Source organism: Nipponia nippon, unplaced genomic scaffold (assembly GCF_047370975.1).
Source record: "Nipponia nippon isolate SJK-2023a ecotype South Korea unplaced genomic scaffold, ASM4737097v1 scaffold_7, whole genome shotgun sequence".
Lineage (NCBI taxonomy): Eukaryota > Metazoa > Chordata > Aves > Pelecaniformes > Threskiornithidae > Nipponia > Nipponia nippon.
This window is the reverse complement of record NW_028262391.1, coordinates 8018408-8039860: the sequence shown is the minus strand read 5'-3', so window position 1 is coordinate 8039860 and position 21453 is coordinate 8018408. Positions and strand designations below refer to the sequence as shown.

Below are 21453 nucleotides of genomic sequence, written 5' to 3'. Positions count from 1 at the left end.
GACATTATAGATATGAATTACATGTGAAGGATGGGGGAAAAAAAAGCCATGGTATGACAGAAAAAAACAATGGTACAACAGATTTCTAAACACACCAAACTGAGCAAGTAAGAAACCACAAAAGACTTGTCAACCGAGTCACGTTGTAAGGAGGACCTAAGGGGACCTTTGGAAAATTAGACCATATTCTGTAAAATTATTTGCTAGTAAACTCACAGGAAACTTGTTTTTGAAAACATTCCCTGAGAGTTGGTCTGTGCTGGAGAACAGTCGAAAGCAACGTGGTTCTTCTTGTCGGAGAATAACCTAAATTGTAGCAATTGGGCTCTGCAAGCATAATTTTGGTTTTCAATAAACTAAGATGATGCGTATTGAGTGAAGTATCTCTTAAGTATCTAGAATAATGGAAACGTGAGTAACAAACTGTGGGAGTTAATTGCCTAATGGCTACTGTTCCCCTATGTGCTCCATTTAGCAGCTACGTCCTCAGAAACCTTACTGCAGCATCAGCACACGCTCATTTGTGCTGAACAGCCGTGGTGCTTAACACCCAGCCCAGTGGCAGTCTAATTAGTGGTAACCTCTTTCCAGCCTAAAAAGTTTCAGTGATGCTTGCCCTTTGGTTCCTACTCTTGGCCTCATTTTCTGTTCAATGTGACACTTTCTTTCCTTGAGCAGTCCTCAGGTTTTGGTTGACACCTTCGTTGGTTTGTTTGTAAAGACAAGTGTATGGACAGAGCCTCCACACATTTACCCTGTGCTCACCGGGAGCCACGTTTGTAGCAGGGGACTGTGATACCCCTGCAGTGAAGGTGAGCCATGGAAGGGAAATACAGGCAGTATTTGATGGAAGAGTGATGGAAGAGTCTGAAATTGTTTGCTGTTTATTAGTGCTTGATAACCACATTCTATTTTAATTAATCAAGATCAGTTCCCTGATGCACAAGCAAAAAATAAGAGCTGTTCCCTTCCTTGAAGATATTGTGACCTAAATGGACAAGATGCACACAAGAAAGGAGGTGGAAAGACCTAAGGTGCCATCAGAGGTCAGTGACAGGCCAGGATACACGGTCTGACCTGAATGACCATGCTGTGTCTCCCTGCAGTAACTAACCATTTCAGCAAGACTAATTCATGTTTTGTTTCTAAATCTGAATGTGGATCTTTTTAAAGTAGGTTTAGGTAACTATTGATGGCACAATTTTTTAAAGTGATCTGGCAAATCATTCTGACAGCTGTGGATTGCAAAGCCCCTGTAGCTATGTTAATCTTGTGCAGTTAACTTACTTTTCTTGAACGTTCATAGCTGAAGTGTTCGATGTCCCTGTTGGGTTGACAGAGCAAATAAAATAGGACCTTCTCCCTCCCACCCCTAATATACAAAAGCCACTGTCGTCTAATGTGTCTTTTTGTTCCAAGATATGAAGCAGTTGCCACCATCTGACATTTAATTACCAACTTTACATCCTGAATATGCTGACCATCCAGTAGCATTAGCTTTTACGTTCCAGCCCCTGAAATGGGATGCAGAACACTCTACACGTCCCTAAAATGGGAAATAATGCAGATGGTCTCATGTCTGCCCAAGCTGGGGCTCCTTGTGCCTCTGATGTGCCACCAGAGATGCTGCTTTGGGGACAACCCCCCTGTTTTGTACCAAGACGGAACAGAAGCTTTAGGGGGCTGCTCATGTAATCCAGTGTGTTTCCTATGGGAGCAGCCCCTCCATGCCAGCATGAATGGATGCCTAAAATAGTAGTGAGTAAAAGCCTTCACCGCAAAGCATCCTGATCTTTCTATCCTCTTTAGAGTCATTGTATCTTGCTAAGAGGCTTAATTAACACACTGCTTGACAGGCCTTGTCAGACTGAAGCACAGACTCTACATCATTTAATACAGGGGCCATGGTCTTCCCTGAGAAAACTAGGCAAAATATAAATGAAAATGAAAAAAATTAAAAAAGAAAAAATATAAAATTAATAAACCCCAAGACGCTTCATGGACACAAAAAGGAAGTGAGGGCAATGCTTTGTTAAATGGGAAACAAAGTCTTTAAAATGCGGATAACAGCAGACCTGGGTGTAAGCAGCTCAGAACAGCATTGGCAATGGACTGTTTCCAGTAACAAAAAGCAGCTGGGGTGTTTGAAAAGCAGCTGAGGCTGCTGCTTCCGTGCTGGGATACAAATGGCATGTGGATCAGAGCTGGTGCTAAAGGTGGTTTAGCACTGTGTGTGCTGTCCCCAGACTGGTGCGATGGACTGGGAGAGGTGAGCAGCAGCAGAGAGAGTTTCATTATCTTGTATCCACCTCTGATGACCACAGGATTGGAAAACGGCAGGAGGTGAGAATGTTTAAGCCTATACATTGGCTTCCTAATAGGTGACAGAAAGAGGCATCAGGTGGCTTTGATCAGGGGATGGATCCTGCATGGCTTCTGGTCTTAGCAGCAGTAGGCATTACAGTGTTTCTGGCTTCAGACTGCCTTCAGCTGTGCTTGCCCTGGCTGTGCCATCACTTCAGAGGTTGTGCTGGGAAAGGAATGATCGGTTTTGCACATGCCTGTGTCAGTGCTACAGAGAAGTCATCATATGTTTGTTTTTAAATGCAGCAGCTCTGGAACAATGAGATGAGCTAACACATTTGCTGGCAAGAGCGGCTGTGAAAGCTCCAGTGATCTTTATTGGTATTTCCAAATTAAACCTCTCGGCACTAACTCCCTCCCTGCATAGCACCGGCAGGCTGGTGAGACACAGTTTCCTTCAAGGCAGCAGTTGGGCTGTGCTCTGCTCTGCTACATCTCACCCAGGTGCTGTTGGGCAGGGCTGATGCTCCAGCCCCTTTCCAGCACCCTGCTCCATCGGGGCAAGAGCGACTGTGCGACTCCAACGTACGTCACTGTGGCCTTTCTATGCCAGAAGAGGAGGATCTCAAACTGGCACCATGGTGTTTCGTCAAGCAACTTGCAAGTAAGGGAGGAAGAAACACACATAAGTGCCAGTTTTCCTGTATAATAGAAAATCACCATTCAACAAAATTCCAATTAAAATTTGGAAGAACATCAATGAAATAGAGAACTACCCAAAGCTGGCATGTTTGAATAAGTGCTACACTCACTCTTAATTGTAAAATGGAAAAACAAACCTATTTTACTGCTATTTTTGGGCTGCAGTTTACTGAAATTGAAGCTTTCTCTTCCAGTCTCTCTCTCTCTCTGTACCTCTTGGGAAGCACTGTTGTATATTCATTCGGCATCAATCGACAGACCTCGTATGCAGAGACACTCAAACAATAGCATGCATATCCAAAAAGGATTTGGAAAACTAATTTTTAATATGTGGCCTCTGCCCTGATTTCTCTGTGCTAGTCTAAACCCACAGGTATAAATAGCTCCGCTGACCTGAATGGATATTTTTGGGTACAGAACAAAAAAGAATCATTGCCTGCTACGGGAAGTAAATATGTATCTAAGTATGATTTAACATCTGCAGATTTCTTTTCTTTCTTTAGAATTTACACTAATAATTGTTTTTTGAAACAGACTTCTTCAAAATGAATTTAGGGACTAGTGCATTTAGATCATTTTAGATTTCTGCTCCTCTCCATCTGAGCCTGCCTCAACGATCCCATATCTGCTGGCTGCCATCATCTCCACAGCTGGTCAAACAAGAGGTGACATTTCTGTGCAAGCCCAAACAAGAACTAAAGTCTACAGCAACCTCTGGGTCTCTTCACTAAAAAAAAGACCCTGAAAACTGCTGAAGGCAGCTGGGTGAGGTTGCTAAATCATTGCACTGGACATGTACCAAGAGAGCCTGTCCTTGGGCTACGTGGAGCCAAACACAGAGGATTTGCAGGGAAAAAGGCAGAGGGTAGTAGAATCTTTTTGTTCTAACTGAATATTGACAGCAAAGCCGAGCCAGGCTTTTACAGTGTGCAGACTGTGCTGAGAGCCAGCTCAGCGCAGCTTAAAACAGCTCTTTTACACAGGCTTCTCCCTGGTGAGAGTCTGTAGACTTGAGCCCCTTGGTCTTTTGTGTCCCATAGGGTTACCAAGCTTCCTGGCAATAATTAAGTCATTGCAATAGCCTAGTTTCCTAAAAGTACACATCTACAGGCTGAAAAATAATTAATACATAAACAGAATGTATACATTAAAGACTAGAAAAAGACACTTTAGTTTGCTCTTAACACCTGTCTTGCACTTCAAGGTTTCAGTGCTTTTTCTTCCTTAGATATCTATATATGTCTGTAGCTACCCGATTGCTATTAATGTCTGTATTCAACTGAAGTAGGAAAATGAAAGCTGCAGTAAATTTTACAATATGTTTACATTATAACAAGTTTTATAGAGGCATCATAATTCATCATGTATTCCAACAGAAGTATGGATCTCTTCCAGTTTAATTTTCTGAAGTTTGAGTTTGCAGCTGGGTCACTCCTGGTCTAATCTGGGAGATGCATCTCCGAAGGCTGCGGGTTGGAAGAGCAGCATCCCGGCTGTCACTGCCACCCATCAGTTACCGCGCCGGGGGCTGAGGGCAAAGCAATGGAATCGCTTTCTGTGGGTGCAGCAGCAGAGCTAGCTTCATAAATTTTGTTGCAAGGAGCAATAATCAATACTTTATGGTTAATGATGCAAAACTGAAATTAGTATAGATTTTATGTCTCCTTCTCTTCCCAGTTATGCAAACATTGCTATGCCCCTTCTGTAGTTGCCTTATATTACGGCTTTTATAAAGACTGTCCGGTGATGTTTAATTGAAAGACTGAATAGTCAAAAATGTCACAACCAATTTTGGTTTTTACTTTTTTTGTTCAGTCTTCACCCTGAGGTTAATAGAAAATGATGTCAAACACAAGAAATGATTTATGTAAGTCATGCAGGTTTTGTCACCCAGAGCTATATATAAAGTCAATTGCAAATTGTTTTCCCATTCTAAATTACCGTACATAGCTCTGGGATAGGCTGAATAAACGACCAGTGGAATAGTGCGGGAGAAGAAAAGGTTATCTTCTGAACTGAACTGTGCTTCAGAGCAAACAATTTTGAAAGTTGCTTGTTTCTAATGTGCCGGAAGAGGATGTTCCTCAGAACAGGCAAAAAAAAAAAAAAAAAAAAAAAAAAGGAAGGAAAGCAAAAATAAAAAGAAGTTTCACGACTGGATTATTTCCAATGGCCAATGAGCAGTAGGCAGCAGCCAGGCATCCCGAATCACGCACAGTGCTTTATCAGCTGCAGTGTGTCCAAAAAATGGTGCTACAATTAAAGACCCAGAGGGGCAAAGACTGGGGCAAAGACTGGGGAAATAGCGAACTTGTCATCTTGACAAATCTAGTTTATGCATAAAACATATTTTGCAGTAATAGTCCTTCTAAGGCTGGAAAGAAATGAAAGCTGTATTAGGAGTAAATCAGCTACCAACTGTGATCTTGTTTCATGTCGAACAGGGTAGAATCTTGTACAGGATTAAACAGTGCCACATAAAATTTCTCTGTTTCACAAAATCGGCTTTATTTGGGAAAGCAGAAGGTAGAGCTGGCTGATCTGTTGTGCTCATGAAGATTGCAATGGTCTTATTGGAAACAAAAATCTTTGATTCATCCCCAGGTCAGATAAAATCTACAAGACGAAAATATCCTTGTTTTGCCTTTTTAATGTTCTTAGCCTTCCTGGGAATCCTGTATCTGTATGCAAGGTAGGTGTAAAGTAAATTACCCTCCTTCTCTACTCTGAGTAGCTTTTACTTTTACATTTGATTCCCAATGTAATGAGCTAAAAGAAGTCATGAGTTAACATCTTCATGTTTTGCATAGACTTCTCATTTTCCAGTGTTGCTTAACTGTCAAACAGTTGCTGTACAAACACAAACCTGAAAGCACATCCCTGCATCTCGGGACGGTGACGCTCTTTGCATTGCATCACAGGAGCACAGTGAGGGGGTTCAGTGTTTGCTTGTCAGCCCAGCTTTTAAGGAGACTGGGCATGTGTCCTCTGCACGTGCGTGTCCCAGCGATGTCAGGGAGCTCAGTGGGATTGTGTCCTGTGAAGGGATGGAAAGTTCAGCCCAGTAATTGCATCCCCTGGAGCACGGGCTTCATTGTGACCAGGTTCTCCTCCACCCTTCAACTCCCACCCATTCTGAACAATAAAACCCTGCCAGCTAGACACAATTTAGTTTTTTAAGCCATGTCTCTGTTGTGAACATCATGGGTAGATTTTTCCTGGAACATTAGCATGGATGCAGGGAACCCCAGCTATGAATCTGCAGTTAAATCTGTGGCATCTCAGCTTGAAACAGGATCTGATGCAAATACCCTGGTAAAGGCATTGGGCTGTAAATCTCAGCCAGTGACTCTCTCAATTATGAGACTGAATACTGTTTGATTGCAGAACAAAGAGAAGTGTCTGAAAGTACAAGCTGATGCTCACTTGCCTCTTACCAAGACCATCTCCTCTGAAATCAAAACAGCCACGTACCTAAGGTGTGAAAGAATACTTTCTTCTTTTGCTCTGCCTATTTTTTTGTAGGTCTGATATTTTCTTTCAAACTTATGTGCTGGACATCTTGATAAATGTATTGGTTTCTTTATAGCTATTTTGGATATCTAAATTTCAAAGCAACCTGTAGACATTACCCAAGGGACTGTTTTGTTTAGTCATTGGATCACAACCTCTTGAGGTCAAGGGGGAATCTCCAGTGTTGTGCTGGGTTTGGCTGGTGTAGAGTTAATTTTCCTCATAGTAGCTGGTATGGGGCTATGTTTTAGTTTCGTGCTGGAAACAGTGTTGATAATACAGGGATGTTTTAGTTCCTGCTGAGCAGTGCTTATGCAGAGCCAAGGCCTTTTCTGCTTCTCACCCCACCCCACCAGCGAGCAGGCTGGGGGTGCATAAGAAGCTGGGAGAGGACACAGCTGGGACAGCTGACCCCAACTGACCAAAGGGCTATCCCATACCATGTGACGTCATGCTCAGCATGTAAAGCTGGGGGAAGAAGAAGGAAGGGGGGGACGTTCGGAGCAATGGCGTTTGTCTTCCCAAGTAACCGTTATGTGTGATGGAGCCCTGCTTTCTTGGAGATGGCTGAACACCTGCCTGCTGATGGGAAGCAGTGAATGAATTCCTTGTTTTGCTTTGCTTGCATGCGCAGCTTTTGCTTTGCCTATTAAACTGTCTTTATCTCAACCCACGCGTTTTTTCACTTTTACCCTTCCAATTCCCTCCCTCATCCCACGCAGGGGGAGTGAGCAAGCAGCTGTGTGGGGCTTAGTTGCTGGCTGGGCTTAAACCACGACACATGGCATTAGTGCAAAGCAAGGGCTTCCTATAAGCACATTGAAATATTTTTTCTCTCCTTATAGGAAGAACTCAAAAGGCTTCAGCACACCTTGGAACAGGTCAATGATGGCAAAGACATGCTTCAAAGGTAAATGTGCAATTTCCACGATATCTCACATGTGATAGTGTGATGTCTTTTACAAGGTAACAAGCCCTTTCTGAGGGCCAGTGTCTTTGTTGTAGACTATGTTTCTCACTTGGTAATATATTAAATATTCAATATTTTGCATCTCTCCCATAAACAATTCTTATTTTTAGTTGCAGGAGGATAATTTCTGAAAACTGCTGTTGATTGAATGATGTAATTAAGTGTCCAGTAAAGTCTCAAAATAACTCCACAGGTTGGGGTCTAATCTTACAAATTTTCATGCAAAGACCTTTCATTCGTGTCATTAGTCCCATCCAAAGCAGCATCCCAAGATGCTTGATTTTGATCTTCTAGCATTTTAAAATTGCTTTCTCAAAGAGATTGGTTTGCAGCACCAATTCCTCGGTCATCGTTTATTACAAAGAATTTTTTCTTCATGTTCCTGTATGGCACTTGCTGATGTAATTCATTTGCTACTGGCATTACCATTGTTACTTTCCATTTTACTCTCCAGCTTTTCAAACATAGCCCCAGGGATGAAAGTTAATTTAGCAAGAATATCTATTATATTCGCCAGTGTTTTTTTATTTGCAGTGGCTTCTTTGCTGGGTGTGCCTGTCTCTGGAGCTGTGGCATCTGGAAGGTTTAGTGCAAGGACTCAGACAGGCTCCAACCTGGAAACTGGATCCAAATTGTTACTGTTGGTTAACAGTCAAATGGGGCTGGAGACAGGGACCCAGGTGCCGTCCTCCAAAGACAGTGATACCTTATAATGAGCAGCTCTTATTTGTTCCTGTCAAAATTTCTGAATTAATTCATGGTGATAGCAAAAATGTCATGCTGAGACACATTAAACTCTTTTTTTTTTTTTTTCTTTTCCACAGCCATCAGCTTGCCATGGATGAGGAAAATAATATCGAAAAATATCATATCAACTTACAGCCCTTGGAATCAAAAGTGAAAATGTAAGTAACAAAGAATGTCTTTTCTGCCTTTAAATGCAGCTGAGTTTGTCTGACTCCTGAACCACAGAACCCAGACTATCTATCGTGGATTTCTGTGTAACTTTAAGTATAAAAAAGCCTCAGTTTTGCAAAGTAGATAAGCTCTTCTCTACCTTTGTGGACGTGAACATTCTCTTTGAACTGAGTTTCAAACATTAAGCTTCAATGTTGTACAAATTTTGTCATTTCCTCTGTGAAACTATAGAATATTTGAAAATCTGCTAGATTTTTCGTATATACAGAGAACATCCTGGTGGGGGGATGTACAGTGCAGAGCGAGCAGAAGTCTCTTCAGCGGTATTTTTCACATCTAACAGGAAGCCTGGTTAAAGCTCCTCAGGTGGCTCGTGGGACTCCTCTGCAAGGAGCAGTCCTTGGGTTTCCATGGGGATGGAGATGTAAGCCTGAGGGGACCAGGGCTCCTGGGCTGGGGGCTGCAGCATATCTATATGGCTCTAAGAAAGCTGGTTTTTATTGGAAAGCAAGGCAGTTGCTAGCACTCAGCCAAGGCACATAGATGACACCTAGCTGCACCACCTGGAAGGAAGAGATAAGCATCACTGTGTTATTGTAATGAACTCCCCAGCTTCCAAATGCGATAATTTTAGCCTTTGTAATACATTTTCCACGAGCTGTATAGTTTACATGGGGTCAATTATTCTAAAAAGCTTGATGGGCTGTATCAGAACATGTGGTAACACTGGGGTTATAACTTAAATCTTGCCCACATGTCTATCAGAGCAGAGGACTCCTCTTTGTGCCTGTTCCAGCGTTGTTCCTCCAGCCCTGGTGCAGGCATTAGCTCCGTCCAGCCGGCACCAACTCTGTGCTAACATGGTGCCACTGGACTTCCCAGCAAACAGCAAAAGTTTAACATGGCTCCACCTGCATCAAAAAATATTAACGTCTTTATGCTGAAGCCCCCAACTACTTCATGACAAAATTTTGCGACATCAGGCACAGCTTTACAGAGAGTTATATGCATTGCTACATTACACACTGAATTTCACTTTCAGTTGAAAAGCTACAGCTAACTCGCTATACAGGACGTTAAAATATTAATGTTATATTAAAATATTAAAAGGACATGAAGCTTCAAATTAAAATCCAGCCAGAGTCTTTTAGTCATGCAAATATAAGCCAGATGAAAGAATAAATTTTCAGAGAGCTTTCTAGAAGGGTAGTTATGACTTCACCTCAGTATATTCCCAAGCATTAAAATAGAAAGTGCATGTAAATATAAATATGTAAATACTACTTGTATATATTATGCAGTAAAGCTTGAAACTGGAACAATGCAAAGTGTAAATGCTTGAGGTGTGAAGATGTGGGGATTTTTTAAAGCAAAATGAGTTTACTGAAAGCTCCTCCATTAGCACTCACATTTGGGAGCTTTGCTGTCCATTTTAAAGCTCCTGAATGAAAACAACACAGGACTTAACCTACCTGACTAGCTCTAAAGTGCACCTATCCTGGTGAGGCTGTAATGAATGCTGTTTTGTTTCTGATCTGGTATTCTTCTAAAAAAATAACAACATACATGTATTTGATTTCCTCAACCTTGAGATGTTCAAAATGTCACGTGTGTTGGGAGCATTGTTCCCTGACCAGGAAAAATTACATGCCAAGAGGCACTTCCTGCTGTCTGGAGTTCCCAGCACTGTAGGCAGTCAAAGAGAAGTTGTAAGTGTCCTTGTGTTGAGCTTCGTCCTCCTCCTGCAGAGCCAAGAAGTTGGACGTGCCAGTCTGTAATCAAATGCCTTTTTGGTGGTGTCTGAGCACTAAATGTTCTTCTGGTTTGTGAAAGTGAGAGCAGAAACCACATCTTAGAATCATAGAATCATTTAGGCTGGAAAAGACCTTTAAGATCATCAAGTCCAACCATTAACCTAGCACTGCCAAGTCCACCACTAAACCATGTCCCTAAACACCACATCTACCCATCTTTTAAATACCTCCAGGGATGGGGACTCAACCACTTCCCTGGGCAGCCTGTTCCAGTGCCTGACTGCCCTTTTGGTGAAGAAATTTTTCCTAATATCCAATCTAAACCTCCCCTGGTGCAGCTTGAGGCTGTTTCCTCTCGTCCTATCACTTGTTATTTGGGAGAAGAGACTGACCCCCACCTCCCTATAGCCTCCTTTCAGGTAGTTGCAGAGAGCAATAAGGTCTCCCCTCAGCCTCCTTTTCTCCAGGCTAAACAACCCCAGCTCCCTCAGCTGCTCCTCCTAACACTTGTGCTTCAGACCCTTCACCAACTTTGTTGCCCTTCTCTGGACACGCTCCAGCACCTCAGTGTCCTTCTTGTAGTGAGGGGCCCAAAACTAAACACAGTACTCGAGGTGCAGCCTCACCAGTGGTGAGTACAGGGGGACCATCACTTTCCTGGTCCTGCTGGCCACGCTGTTGTGTGTATCTTAACTGTTAAAAAGGCAACATAAAAAAAGTATTCCTAGAACAAAGTAAATCCACGCCAAAGTCTTCGGACCCTTTGGTTCAAACCATAAGGCACATGGCACGGTCCCTTCAGGAAGGAGCATTGCCTGCTGCACTGCCTCGGGGTGCAGGCACTGCTGGTGGGAGCAGGGCCAGGCAGGGTTTGGGTGTGGGAGCACCCCAGCAGCAAGGCTGGGAGCTGAGCATGCCAAGCCCTTCGGGAGCAGGCAGGGTGCAGGAGCGTCAGCGTCAGCTCCTACCCGCTCCCTGCACAGCCACCTGGGGAGAGAGAAGCACAAGAGCTTTGCACCACTGAGAACAACTTAAGCAAAAGTCGGGGTACTCTACCTGACACACCAAAGGTTTTACTGACTTGATATCCCTGTGAATAAACTCTCAATTGCTTAAAAATCCTAAAAGGAGCTCTTTCTAGCTCATTGCACTGCAGCAGAATTGCTGAGTCTCAGGTCAGAATTTAGCTCCACTTTTCTGCAGAGTTCACAGTTCATCCTGTATGCAAACATCTACATACTTTGTGTTAATGCCATTACCATTGTAAACACAGTTCTAATTCCCAGCATCTCTCACTGGTCTCCCTGGCACCTTCAGAAAGGCACAGGCGGTCTGGCACTGCCACCTGGTGAGAGCCACCCCGGCCTCCAGTTCCCCGGCCACTGGCCGGCACAGAAAATGGAATTTCTTTACAGAATTTCACATCAGGTTTTAGAAACTTGGTCAAAGTTTAGAGTTTGAAGGCAGAGCTCCTACAGCAATCCTCACGCCTTGCTCTGGAGGAGGTTTTAAGTCCCCAGCTACCCAGGAAGGAGGAAATTTTAAAGGATACTGGTCTGGCTCTGAACTTCCAACCATATCTACATTATAATCTGAAAGCTGATATAAATATAAGATTTTGAAGGCTGTTCATTCTTTTAAACAGATAATTGCATTTTTTCTTTGTTTGCAAGATGTAAGAGAATTGCTGAGTTCTGTACAGTTTCACATTTAAATCTCTGTAAAGGATCTGAAGTAAAGAATTGCTTCTACTTAACAGATCTCAAGTTATACTAGTAGTGGCTAATATAAGACCTACAGAGGGTAGTTATGTGTGATCATTATCCAAATTGGAAAACTAAGTGCACAAAAAAAGGGAAAACCACCAAAATCCACCTCTTCAGTCAGGAATATATATTTTAAATCCTTTTTGTTGCTTCATTCCCCCCCAACCCTGTGCCTTGGTGTTTGCCTTAGCATCCAGCGAGCATGGCGTGAGTACCTGCAGCGCCAGGACCTGCCACACCACGAGCAGCTGGACAAGCGCAGTCCCTCCCCACCATCCCTCTCCTCGGACAAGATGAGCAGGTCCATCAGCATGAACACCTTTTCCGACAGCAGCACACCGGTGAGCACAGCTTTGGGGGCCACTTTCCTATTTGTTGCTTTTTGTTGGGTTCCTTTCTAGGACTTGGGATAAATGAAAGCTAAATTATGGGCTAATCATGAAAGAGGGACTTTTAGGGGAGTAGTAGTGTCTCAAATGAACTTGCAAACAGATGTGCCTCTTGTAGGTACAGTTGAATGTGTGACTGTGCGTGTTAGATGTGGATCTCAGCAATATTGTGTATTGGACACAGCAGACACTAGCAGTGCTCTTGATGGGAAAAGGTGTTTTCAAATGGGGTTGTGTTCTTCTGCAGAAAGCAGGGATCTTCATATGTGTTTAGCACTTTGTGTTCTCCAAAAAACCAAACTGTGGTGCTTTTCCTACAAATAAATGCAGTTTGTAGGTTTTTTGTTGTTGTTGTTTTTTCTTTTTTTTTCCTAAAAGTGACTTAGAGAAGTTGATCTAAGGATTAAAAATTAAACTTGATTTTGGAAGAAATGTTCACGCCACCTTGCAGACTGGGTCACTAGCAGCTGGAGGCTGTACTTCTCTTTTTAAGGTGACTCTAAACTAGAAACCCAAATATAGAGCCCATTTTTTGAAAACAAGTGGCTTTGTGACTGTCTCTGGAGTGGGATCTTTTAGGTCAATAAATCAGCAGATAGATATAGTGCCTATAAGTACGGCCTTCAGGTTTGTGACAGAATACATCAGTTTTGAGGAAACTGTAGACTAGAGTGCATGAAATAATTCAATAGTTTAAAAAAAAATACAGGAGATGATAGAAATTGCCATGATGTGTGTCAGACCAGCTAAATAAAAGCAGGATATGTCCCACTGTTTGGCTTAGATGTGCGGGATAGGTGTGAACAGGTTGTTTGGAGCCTTGCTAGGAGTGCATATTGGTCTGCTGTATGAAGCTTTGTTGCCAGTCACAGGTCAACACTTGGTGGCTTCCAAGTTCACTACAAAAATCTAGAAATCATTGCTAGTGCAGTTCTTAAAGTAGATGGAGCCCCTGTGCAAGGAAGAGACATTTGTTAGTTTAACTCTGCCTTCAGTTGCAAAGCTGGAGCAATGCCACCTAACGTAAAGCACCAGGCAGGCTCACAGATCCAACAGAGCTTTTCTGCGCTAAGAAATCTGGTCTTGGACTTACGGGGACAATTTGACTCTTTCCTCCATTGCACTGCATTATCCAGGCTCAGACTGAAGCTAGTGAGCTGTTTCCAGCAGCTATTATTTTTGTGACACTGTGGTTAGGCAGGCTGCATTAGATTTGGCAGCATTTAATAAAATATTACTGAGTGCAGTTTTATTTTTAGATGCCTTGTGTTCATAGCTAGAGACCAGGATGATAAACCAGGTTGCAATATTGGGTTATATACTAATGCCTCATGTATTAAGCAAGTTAGGGTCTTCTAATGAGAGAGATAAATTTGGATCTCGTTTTCATCTGCCGCTGGCGTTTGCTGGAGCCCGGCTGGCATGCGGGAGCGCTGAGCCAGCCGCCCGGCCACCACAAGAGGTCCCTCGTACCCTGCGCAGGGAGGCTCCTGGGTGCTCTCAGGCGTTCTCCATCAGTCACCTAATTTGGAAAACGATACATTTTCAATGCTTTCGGGTCTTTCAGGGTAAAATGAGTACGCCTGGGAGTTATATAGTTATATATATATATATAAGCTTGGACACTAGAATTGCTACTTAGTTTCTATAAATGCAACACCCACTCATCTCACTTATGCATCCTACTTGTTTAGTGCAAAGGAAAGTGGGAATATTCTCTTACACTTTTCTAGGGCCAAGTCTGTCAATAACCTTTGAAAAACCAGGGCGCATTTCTGAAGGCAAAGGAACCCCTCTCTGTCCTTGATTATTGCGATATCTGAGGCTGTGAGGGACCCACACTTTTATGTGCAGGATGGTCCTCTGTTCCGGGATGAGGCACTGTGACTCCAGACAAATGCTGTTGTACTTTTCAAGGTCCTCAAAAACCATTTAAAACCAAACCTACTGATTTAAGATGGTTTTCTGTCTTCATCAGAGACTGCTGTGGGCATCTTGAAAGTAGTGAGCAGATGAAGGAGGTGAGAAGCCTTTAGTGTGGGAGCTCAGCAGGTGCCCTAAGAGGTGGCTGAAGGTGTGAGATCTGGCAAGGAGGTGTCATATGGGTACGGTCTGAGAACAGCTACTGCCACAAAGCAAAAATGCAGCAAGACTGTCTAGGGCAGTTTTGTTTCCTGATTGCTTCTGATGAAGTAAAGCAGTGCTGACCCTGCGTGCATCACGGTTTCAGCTTCTGCAGTGTGTGGTTGGGTGCATAGGTGTGCGCACAGAAATGCCACCAGTGCATGTGCCTCTCAGAGCTGGGCTGGGTCGGGTCATCCTTGCTAGTCCTTGGACATATATGCTAAGGACAGACTCTGATCTAATGCAGTAGTGAGACTGTTTCTGTCTGATACACATGTGTTTTCCTGATGGCAAACGTCACCTTTTTTTGGTTTGGAATTGATACTGTCAGGTTCGGGGCAGGGCAGGGACAAGGCCAGAACAAAACAGGGATAATTAACCTTAAACTGGTGACATGTGAATGGGAGACTAATTGATTGTCTTAACCAAATAAAGACTTGGGCAGAATTAAATGCACCATTTCGACTGTGAGCCACATTTTCTGCTCTGGTATAAAGTAAACTTAAAATAGGGGAAAAAAACTTCTGAGAGCAGAGAAACCACTGCTGGACGCATCTGTAATTTTGCACTTTCTTGAAGTTCTGTGTTTATAAGACCCAAGCTGGAAGCAGGGGAGTGGAGTTGGGGAATAACCAAGCAAACACATCCATTTGCCAAGTTCTCAATTTGGCCTATGTTCCAGAACAAGACCTTTGAAAAACGGGGCACATTCACTATAATGCCATTTCTTTTGCATTAACAGTGTTGCTGCTGCCCTAAGAAATACTCCTGTGCCTAGTCTTTGTGTAAAAGTATGCTGTGCTGAGCAGTATGGAGTCTCCCAAATTTCTCTTGCTGTCTGGCAATCTTCCTCTGAATATTTGGAGGAGGGAGAAAGTCAGACTGAAATTTGGACTCTTTGGATGTTTTCCCATTTCTTTTTTCAAAGAGGTAGAAAGCAACTAGCATGTCAAAATATGTTAGCAATAAGCATTGATGCAGATGGGAGAGAGAAATTTATGAAGCATTTTGAGAAACCACTGTCACAACACAGTCACTTAATTCAGCTGAAATCTAATCCCAGTTTTCAATTTCCTTTCTCAGCACAAGCCTCCTGGTGTTCAGCTTTGCTGGATCCTCAGCTGGATCTTACACGCTCTGGGGGCAAAAAAGTAGTTGGCTGCAGCAGGATGGGTATTGAAACTGTGTATGCTGAGTATTTACACCAGTACGTGGGACCAGCAGTTGTAGAATTTTGAAACTCTTAGTTGGCTGAATGATACCTAAACCCAAGGTTTGTTCAGACTGTTGGGGACAACAGAAAGTGTCAACATGTGCAGTCTGCAGCTGGAGAGTTAAGAATGATGTTTAGTCATTTGTAGTTAAAAGAGAAGGTCTTTGAGCTCATTTCCACCATTACTACAAACCTCCAGAGGCATTTGTAAGGGAACACAGGGAATTACTAGGATTGAGAGATTGTCAGAGTTTCAAAAGCATTTTTCCTCTCTTGCCCTTGAAACTTTTTCATTCTTAAAAAATAAGACCAAACGTGCAAACAGGAAGTAGAAAAAGTAATTAAACCCATAGGAAACTTAAATCCAGTGGAAAACCTGTACACTCAAAGCAAAAAATGCCCAGAATCAGAGGTGTGGGGCCTTTTGTCCGCATGTGCACAGCTTGTGTGCAGAGTGGGAGGGCAGGGCACCAGCATGAGCGCTAACCCTGGGAGGAGTCAGCAGTGATGGCCTGAGCCTTGCTAGATGTAGTGCAGGGGAGCTGTGCCTTCCCCATATGCAGACACTTATTCATTTGCAATGATTAAAACTTTGTGAATTCATCAAATATGACATTTTCTTGTTGTCCCAGCCAAGAAGATAAATACAGGAACACAAACCAACAAACTCTGAGTAACTTTAGAGAAGTGAGGAGAAGGGGAGATACCAGGAACAGTTCTTACTCTGCTCAGCAGCAGTGGGGATGCTTTCTGGTCTGCTGTACCACAGCTTTCATGGGTAGCAGTTTTCATATGACTTTTTAAAAGGCGTTTGGTTCCCATGAGATGGGGATAACTAAGCAAATGGGCTTTGCCTCTGGCCAGTGCGAGGCGCCAGCCATGTCATCAGTCAGTTCATGACTGGTTCATTGATAGAGGGTGATGTGAGCTCTCCTTGACTTGCTGAAGATCATGTATGTCTTTTATGTATTTGGCTTCAAAAATCTGTAGCTTAGCCCTGCTGGCTGCAGTTACGAAATTTCGCTTCAGAGAGACAACCTAATTGTGTGATTTGAAGACTCAGAAGCTTGATAAATCATTCATTATGATACCTTTGAATCCAGTGTTTGAACTTGTTTTGGATCAGCTAGCTGCCTTCATGACTGCAGAAAACTGTTGCTCTTAAAATGAAATACTGTGAAATAGAAAAGCAACTACTAGATTAAGGAGAAAAAAAAAAAAAAAACAAACCACAATTGAAATAATTCCTTATTTTTGCTGCTACCTCCAGTTCTTGATAATTCCCAGCTCTCCTGTGTGAAATTTTCTCTTAATTTTGTGGCACAGGAACAGTGTTTTCTGGACTGGGACACTGAATCCTTGCAGGTACTAAAGGGAAAAGTCTCTTCCTTCAGGCTTTGTTTATATGCCTCTTGCCCTTGAAGTCTGAGCATCTCATCTCAATAGCATTTCATTACAGTTGTGCATGTCCTTTCGTTAGCTGCCTCAAAGGTACCAGGTGGTAAATAAGGCCACAGTTAATTCTTTTTTGACTGACACCACCTTTGTCTTCCTCCTTCTGGCTTAAGGGCTGGTTGGAATGGTAACTGAGGAAAACAGATAATTTAATTCAAACTTGTAATGACTGATCGCAGGTACCTTGAATAGTTCTAGGTAGTTGGAAGTCAGTTGTTCTGTTACTAAATGTTTAAAATAAACATATTTGCAGATAACATAGTTTAAGAAAACCGGAAAGATTGGCAAGCCTTTTCTGGGATGCAGTGACTGAAATAGCAAGATGAATGATTACTGTTCTGGAAAATTACTTGAAGAGTAACATATGCATCTCTTGGAAAAGTTTTCTGGTTTTAAGGCATACTTTTATGCTTAATAAAGTACACTCAATTTGATCTGAATATTTGTCACTGAAAATATTCTTCTTTCAGATTCACATCCAATCAACCTGTATTTCTATTAAAACAGCATGAATTCACCTACCATGACTCTGAGACATAACACAAGGCACAAAATAAAATAGGGCACAATGAAAAGCAATAAAAAAACCCTATCAGATATGTAGAAGGAAGAAATAAAGCAGTGCACTTAGCGATCAGAAACTCACAACCAGAAAAACTATACTAATCCCCAAGTATTATATACATTGTAGAGCTGATGAAGTCCAGAATTTCAATTTTCAGTATTTTGAAGGTAAACTTAAGAGGATAATGATCTGTGAACATTCACAACGAGATTTCATCTCATGTTTTAAACAAATTGATTTTCTTTTAAAATGTCAGGCCAAATTGCCTGCTCTGCTGCACTGTTTTTATGTGGTTTTAACTCTGACCCATAATTAATAATATCCCACCTGAAACAAGAACAAATCCTCTTTTCTTTTAATTTGGCTTTTTTCTTTGTCATAAACTACACCGGCCAGTCCTAGAATGACTCTCACAAAGGCTGCCTCTATCCAGGTCTTAAGACATGTATGTGTGTCAGTGAAAGCACTGTTAGTTCCCTAGACTCCTGCCAGAGTGCTTACTACCCTCTTAATCCAAGAACCTGTCAGGTAGATGAAATTATCAGGTAATGGGTCACGCTTTCTGTTTACAAATAGATAAATCATTCTTGGCATTGGGGAAAAAAAGTGATGAGGCTATCTCAGAGTGTTTGTGCTATAGTATACAACGTTCCCTTGGGCCTGCCTCCCAGTAGAAAACTGATATAATAGGCAGAATGACAGAGAAAGGACATAGCTTGAGTGACGAGATGGGAAACAGACTTTTCTTGTTAGGCTACTGCTTTGTAGGCTAGCAAAGAAAGGATTTGCCAACTGTGTGTGGTTGCGGTTATGACCTGCTTTCATGATGGCATCGTTATGTCTCTTTAAATGGTTCAGTCGCAAAGACACAATCTGCGAAAGCCACAGGAAACCCGATAATCCTCAACAGACAAGCAAAAGCTGGTGCAAGACATACCTGCATCCAGAGTTCCTATAGAATTGCTGTGGGATCCTGATTTTTTTTCTTTTTTTACTTTACTCTGAGACATTGGCATGGAAACAAAAATAATTTGTTCCTCTCTGGGCAGAAGTGGCTTCTGCTGTGCGTGATTTGAAACTACACGTCCAGGAGGACGTGTTTCCCCCCAGGAGCCAGCTCCCACCCTGCTAGACCTTCCGAAGAGAGAATGGCAAACCACTCCCCCCCCCCCCCCCCCCCCCCCCCCAGCCCCTCGGGGGCTGCTCTCGGCCCGGGGCGGCAGGGGCCGCGCTCCCTCCCCGGGCCCTTCAGCACCGCGGACAGCGGCGGGGTCCGGGGCCCTTCAGCACCGCGGACAGCTGCACCGCCGCGCCCCGCCCCGCCCCGCCCCGCCCCGGCCGGGCTGGGGGCTCGCTGGGGTTCTCCCTCTAACCGCTTCACTCCTGCCTGACGAAGCACGTGCTTTTTCTGCTAATAACGTTCATTCTGGTGTTCCACAAGGGTGGTAATAACTGATTCTGTAGAATGATCATTTCTTACTTGAGCACGGTGCTTGAATAGGCTGCTTTCTACTAAGAATTAGTCTAGTTAGAGCTATAAACATGTGAAACGTGCTTTTCCAAATGTGACCATATGGTTATTTTTCTACCCTTTCTCCATTGGTTGATGTCGCAGAAAGTCATTTCCAAGGTCTTCTCCCCTCCCCACAAGCTGGGTTAGCTGCAAATACAACATAAACCAAATCCACATTAAAGACCAGATTCCTACTTTGTCTCACAAGAATACTATTGACAACAAAAGAGACATTATTTCCAGCTAATTACAGTGTCAAGTACCTGATATTTATTCTCTGATGTTCAGGATAAGAGCAATGAGCACAAACTGAAAGAGAGGAGGTTCCGTCTGAACATTAGGAAACACTTTTTTTAACTGCGAGGGTGACCGAGTACTGGCACAGGTTGCCCAGAGAGACTGTGGAGTCTCCATCCTTGGACATATTCAAAAGCCTTCTGGGCATGGTCCTGGGCAAACTATTCTCAGTGTCCCTGCTTGATCAGGGGGGTTGGACCAGGTGACCTCCAGAAGGGCCTTCCAACCATTCTGTGACTCTGTAAAGTAGTAAGTAGGAATTGGAGTGAAGTAGTTGGACATGGAGTATAATATTGAATCAAAGATAATACAGACAACTGCAAAGAAATGTTTGCAGCTCATTCTGTTTATAATTAAGCCTCTTATCTGGCTGGAGTTCTTATCCTGTAGCTTGGAGTAAGAATTCTTACTTAGTATTCTTACTTAGTAAGAATTAGCACATGATTTACTAAGTTTGCTATTGAGGAGGGAGGGATCCTTTGTAGAGCAGCAAAATAAAAAGATGCAAGGTGTTCGATTTCTTTATAGAAGGTTTTTTTTTTTTTATTTTATACTTCAGTAGTGATGCATATAGAGCTTTGCTAGCTTCCGCCACTTACCCTGTGTGTATATAATTTTCTATACTACAAATTTGAAATAGTAACCTTGTAATGCAGATTTACTACTAAAATCCATAACTACTTACTGTGGGCAGAATTTAAGTGACTATTTTTCATTAAATTATAAAATTTACAGTGTGCAAGTACTCATAATGTGTGGGTGGGTATCTCTCCAGAAAATCAACAGTTCAGAACATTTTCTTCATAACTTGCAAACTTCTGTAGATGGAACAAAGGAAAAAAATAGCTGCGCTGTTACCACATGCTGCTTGCTGAAAATTATTTAACTCTTTGATAGGAGCTAGTTTCCTTTTTAGCTATTACCAGCGCTTTCATAGATGCTATTTTTAAACACTGAGTCTTGTTTGGATTAAATATACTCCTTTGTTTTAGTACTGGTTTGGTGATCTGGGACTGCAGTGTAGCCTGAGAGTTCAGAAACGTGGAGTTTTCTAAAAAAAACTTTTGGACAATGTCATGTGTTTTCATACTTAATTTGCTCTACCAGAAGTTGTCAACCTTATGGTTTAGGAAAAAAACATCCTGAATGTTTTCTAGCATCATATATTTATAAATCTTGTCACCTTTAGCTAAAGTGATCTTGGCTTTGTATACTGCAATGCAGTGCTATTTAGAAGCAAGAAAAAGTTCTAAGGTAAAAGCTAGGCTCCATTCGTGGCAGGTTTAAAACTCCTCTTGACTTAATGTAGCCAGAGCCCGCCTCTCCAGGGCCTGAATCTGAGGGCTGGGCATTGGGATCTTTTGCATTATTATCAAAGTTTTGTTTTAAAAAATTATGAAATTTAACATACAAGATTGAAGAGATTCTATGATTCCATTAATTCATCCTTTTTTTTCACGCTGACAGAAAGTCATACATCATCCTGCCTGACATAATTTAAAATAAGACATTTCCAAAAGAAATGTGCCTTGAATCAAAATACTGCCTTCAAGATTCAAAAGAAAGGACTTGCGGTAGTGATATTTCCACCCTAAATGTTCTGATGGGGCTTGGACCCTCTGGCTTGTAGGCAGATTGTCGCCATTTGTAGCAAATTGTACGAGTGTTCATTTCACTCATTTTGGAGGCTAAAAAAAATTCTGTGTATTACAGCCATGAGAATTTTGTATTTCTTACTATATCTTGTCTCAATGGATTTTGCAACATACTGTGGTTAAGACGCTGGTATAAAAAGGGGAAGTGGTAGAAGGCAAAATCAGATGCCATCAAACCCCATGCCAGATGGTACACAAACTAAGGGGAGGGTTTGCTCTGCTCTCATCTCCAGCACTGACTCCTTCAGTTATCCAGGAAAACTGTGGCTGTGGGATTCTGCACCTTAGTGCCATCCTGAACTGTAATTGCTGCTC

At 42.5% G+C, this 21453-nt stretch overlaps 1 protein-coding gene across 1 annotated transcript in view; it reads left to right on the top strand.

Annotated features, from left to right (window-relative positions):
* The window catches only part of SCHIP1 (schwannomin interacting protein 1), a 188276-nt gene that overhangs the window by 44156 nt on the left and 122667 nt on the right, over window positions 1-21453 (top strand). Inside the window, exons 2-4 of the mRNA XM_087740024.1 lie at window positions 7365-7429; window positions 8314-8394; window positions 12118-12268. Coding sequence (XP_087596150.1) covers window positions 7365-7429; window positions 8314-8394; window positions 12118-12268 — 297 coding nt within the window. The remainder of the gene's footprint in view (window positions 1-7364; window positions 7430-8313; window positions 8395-12117; window positions 12269-21453) is intronic.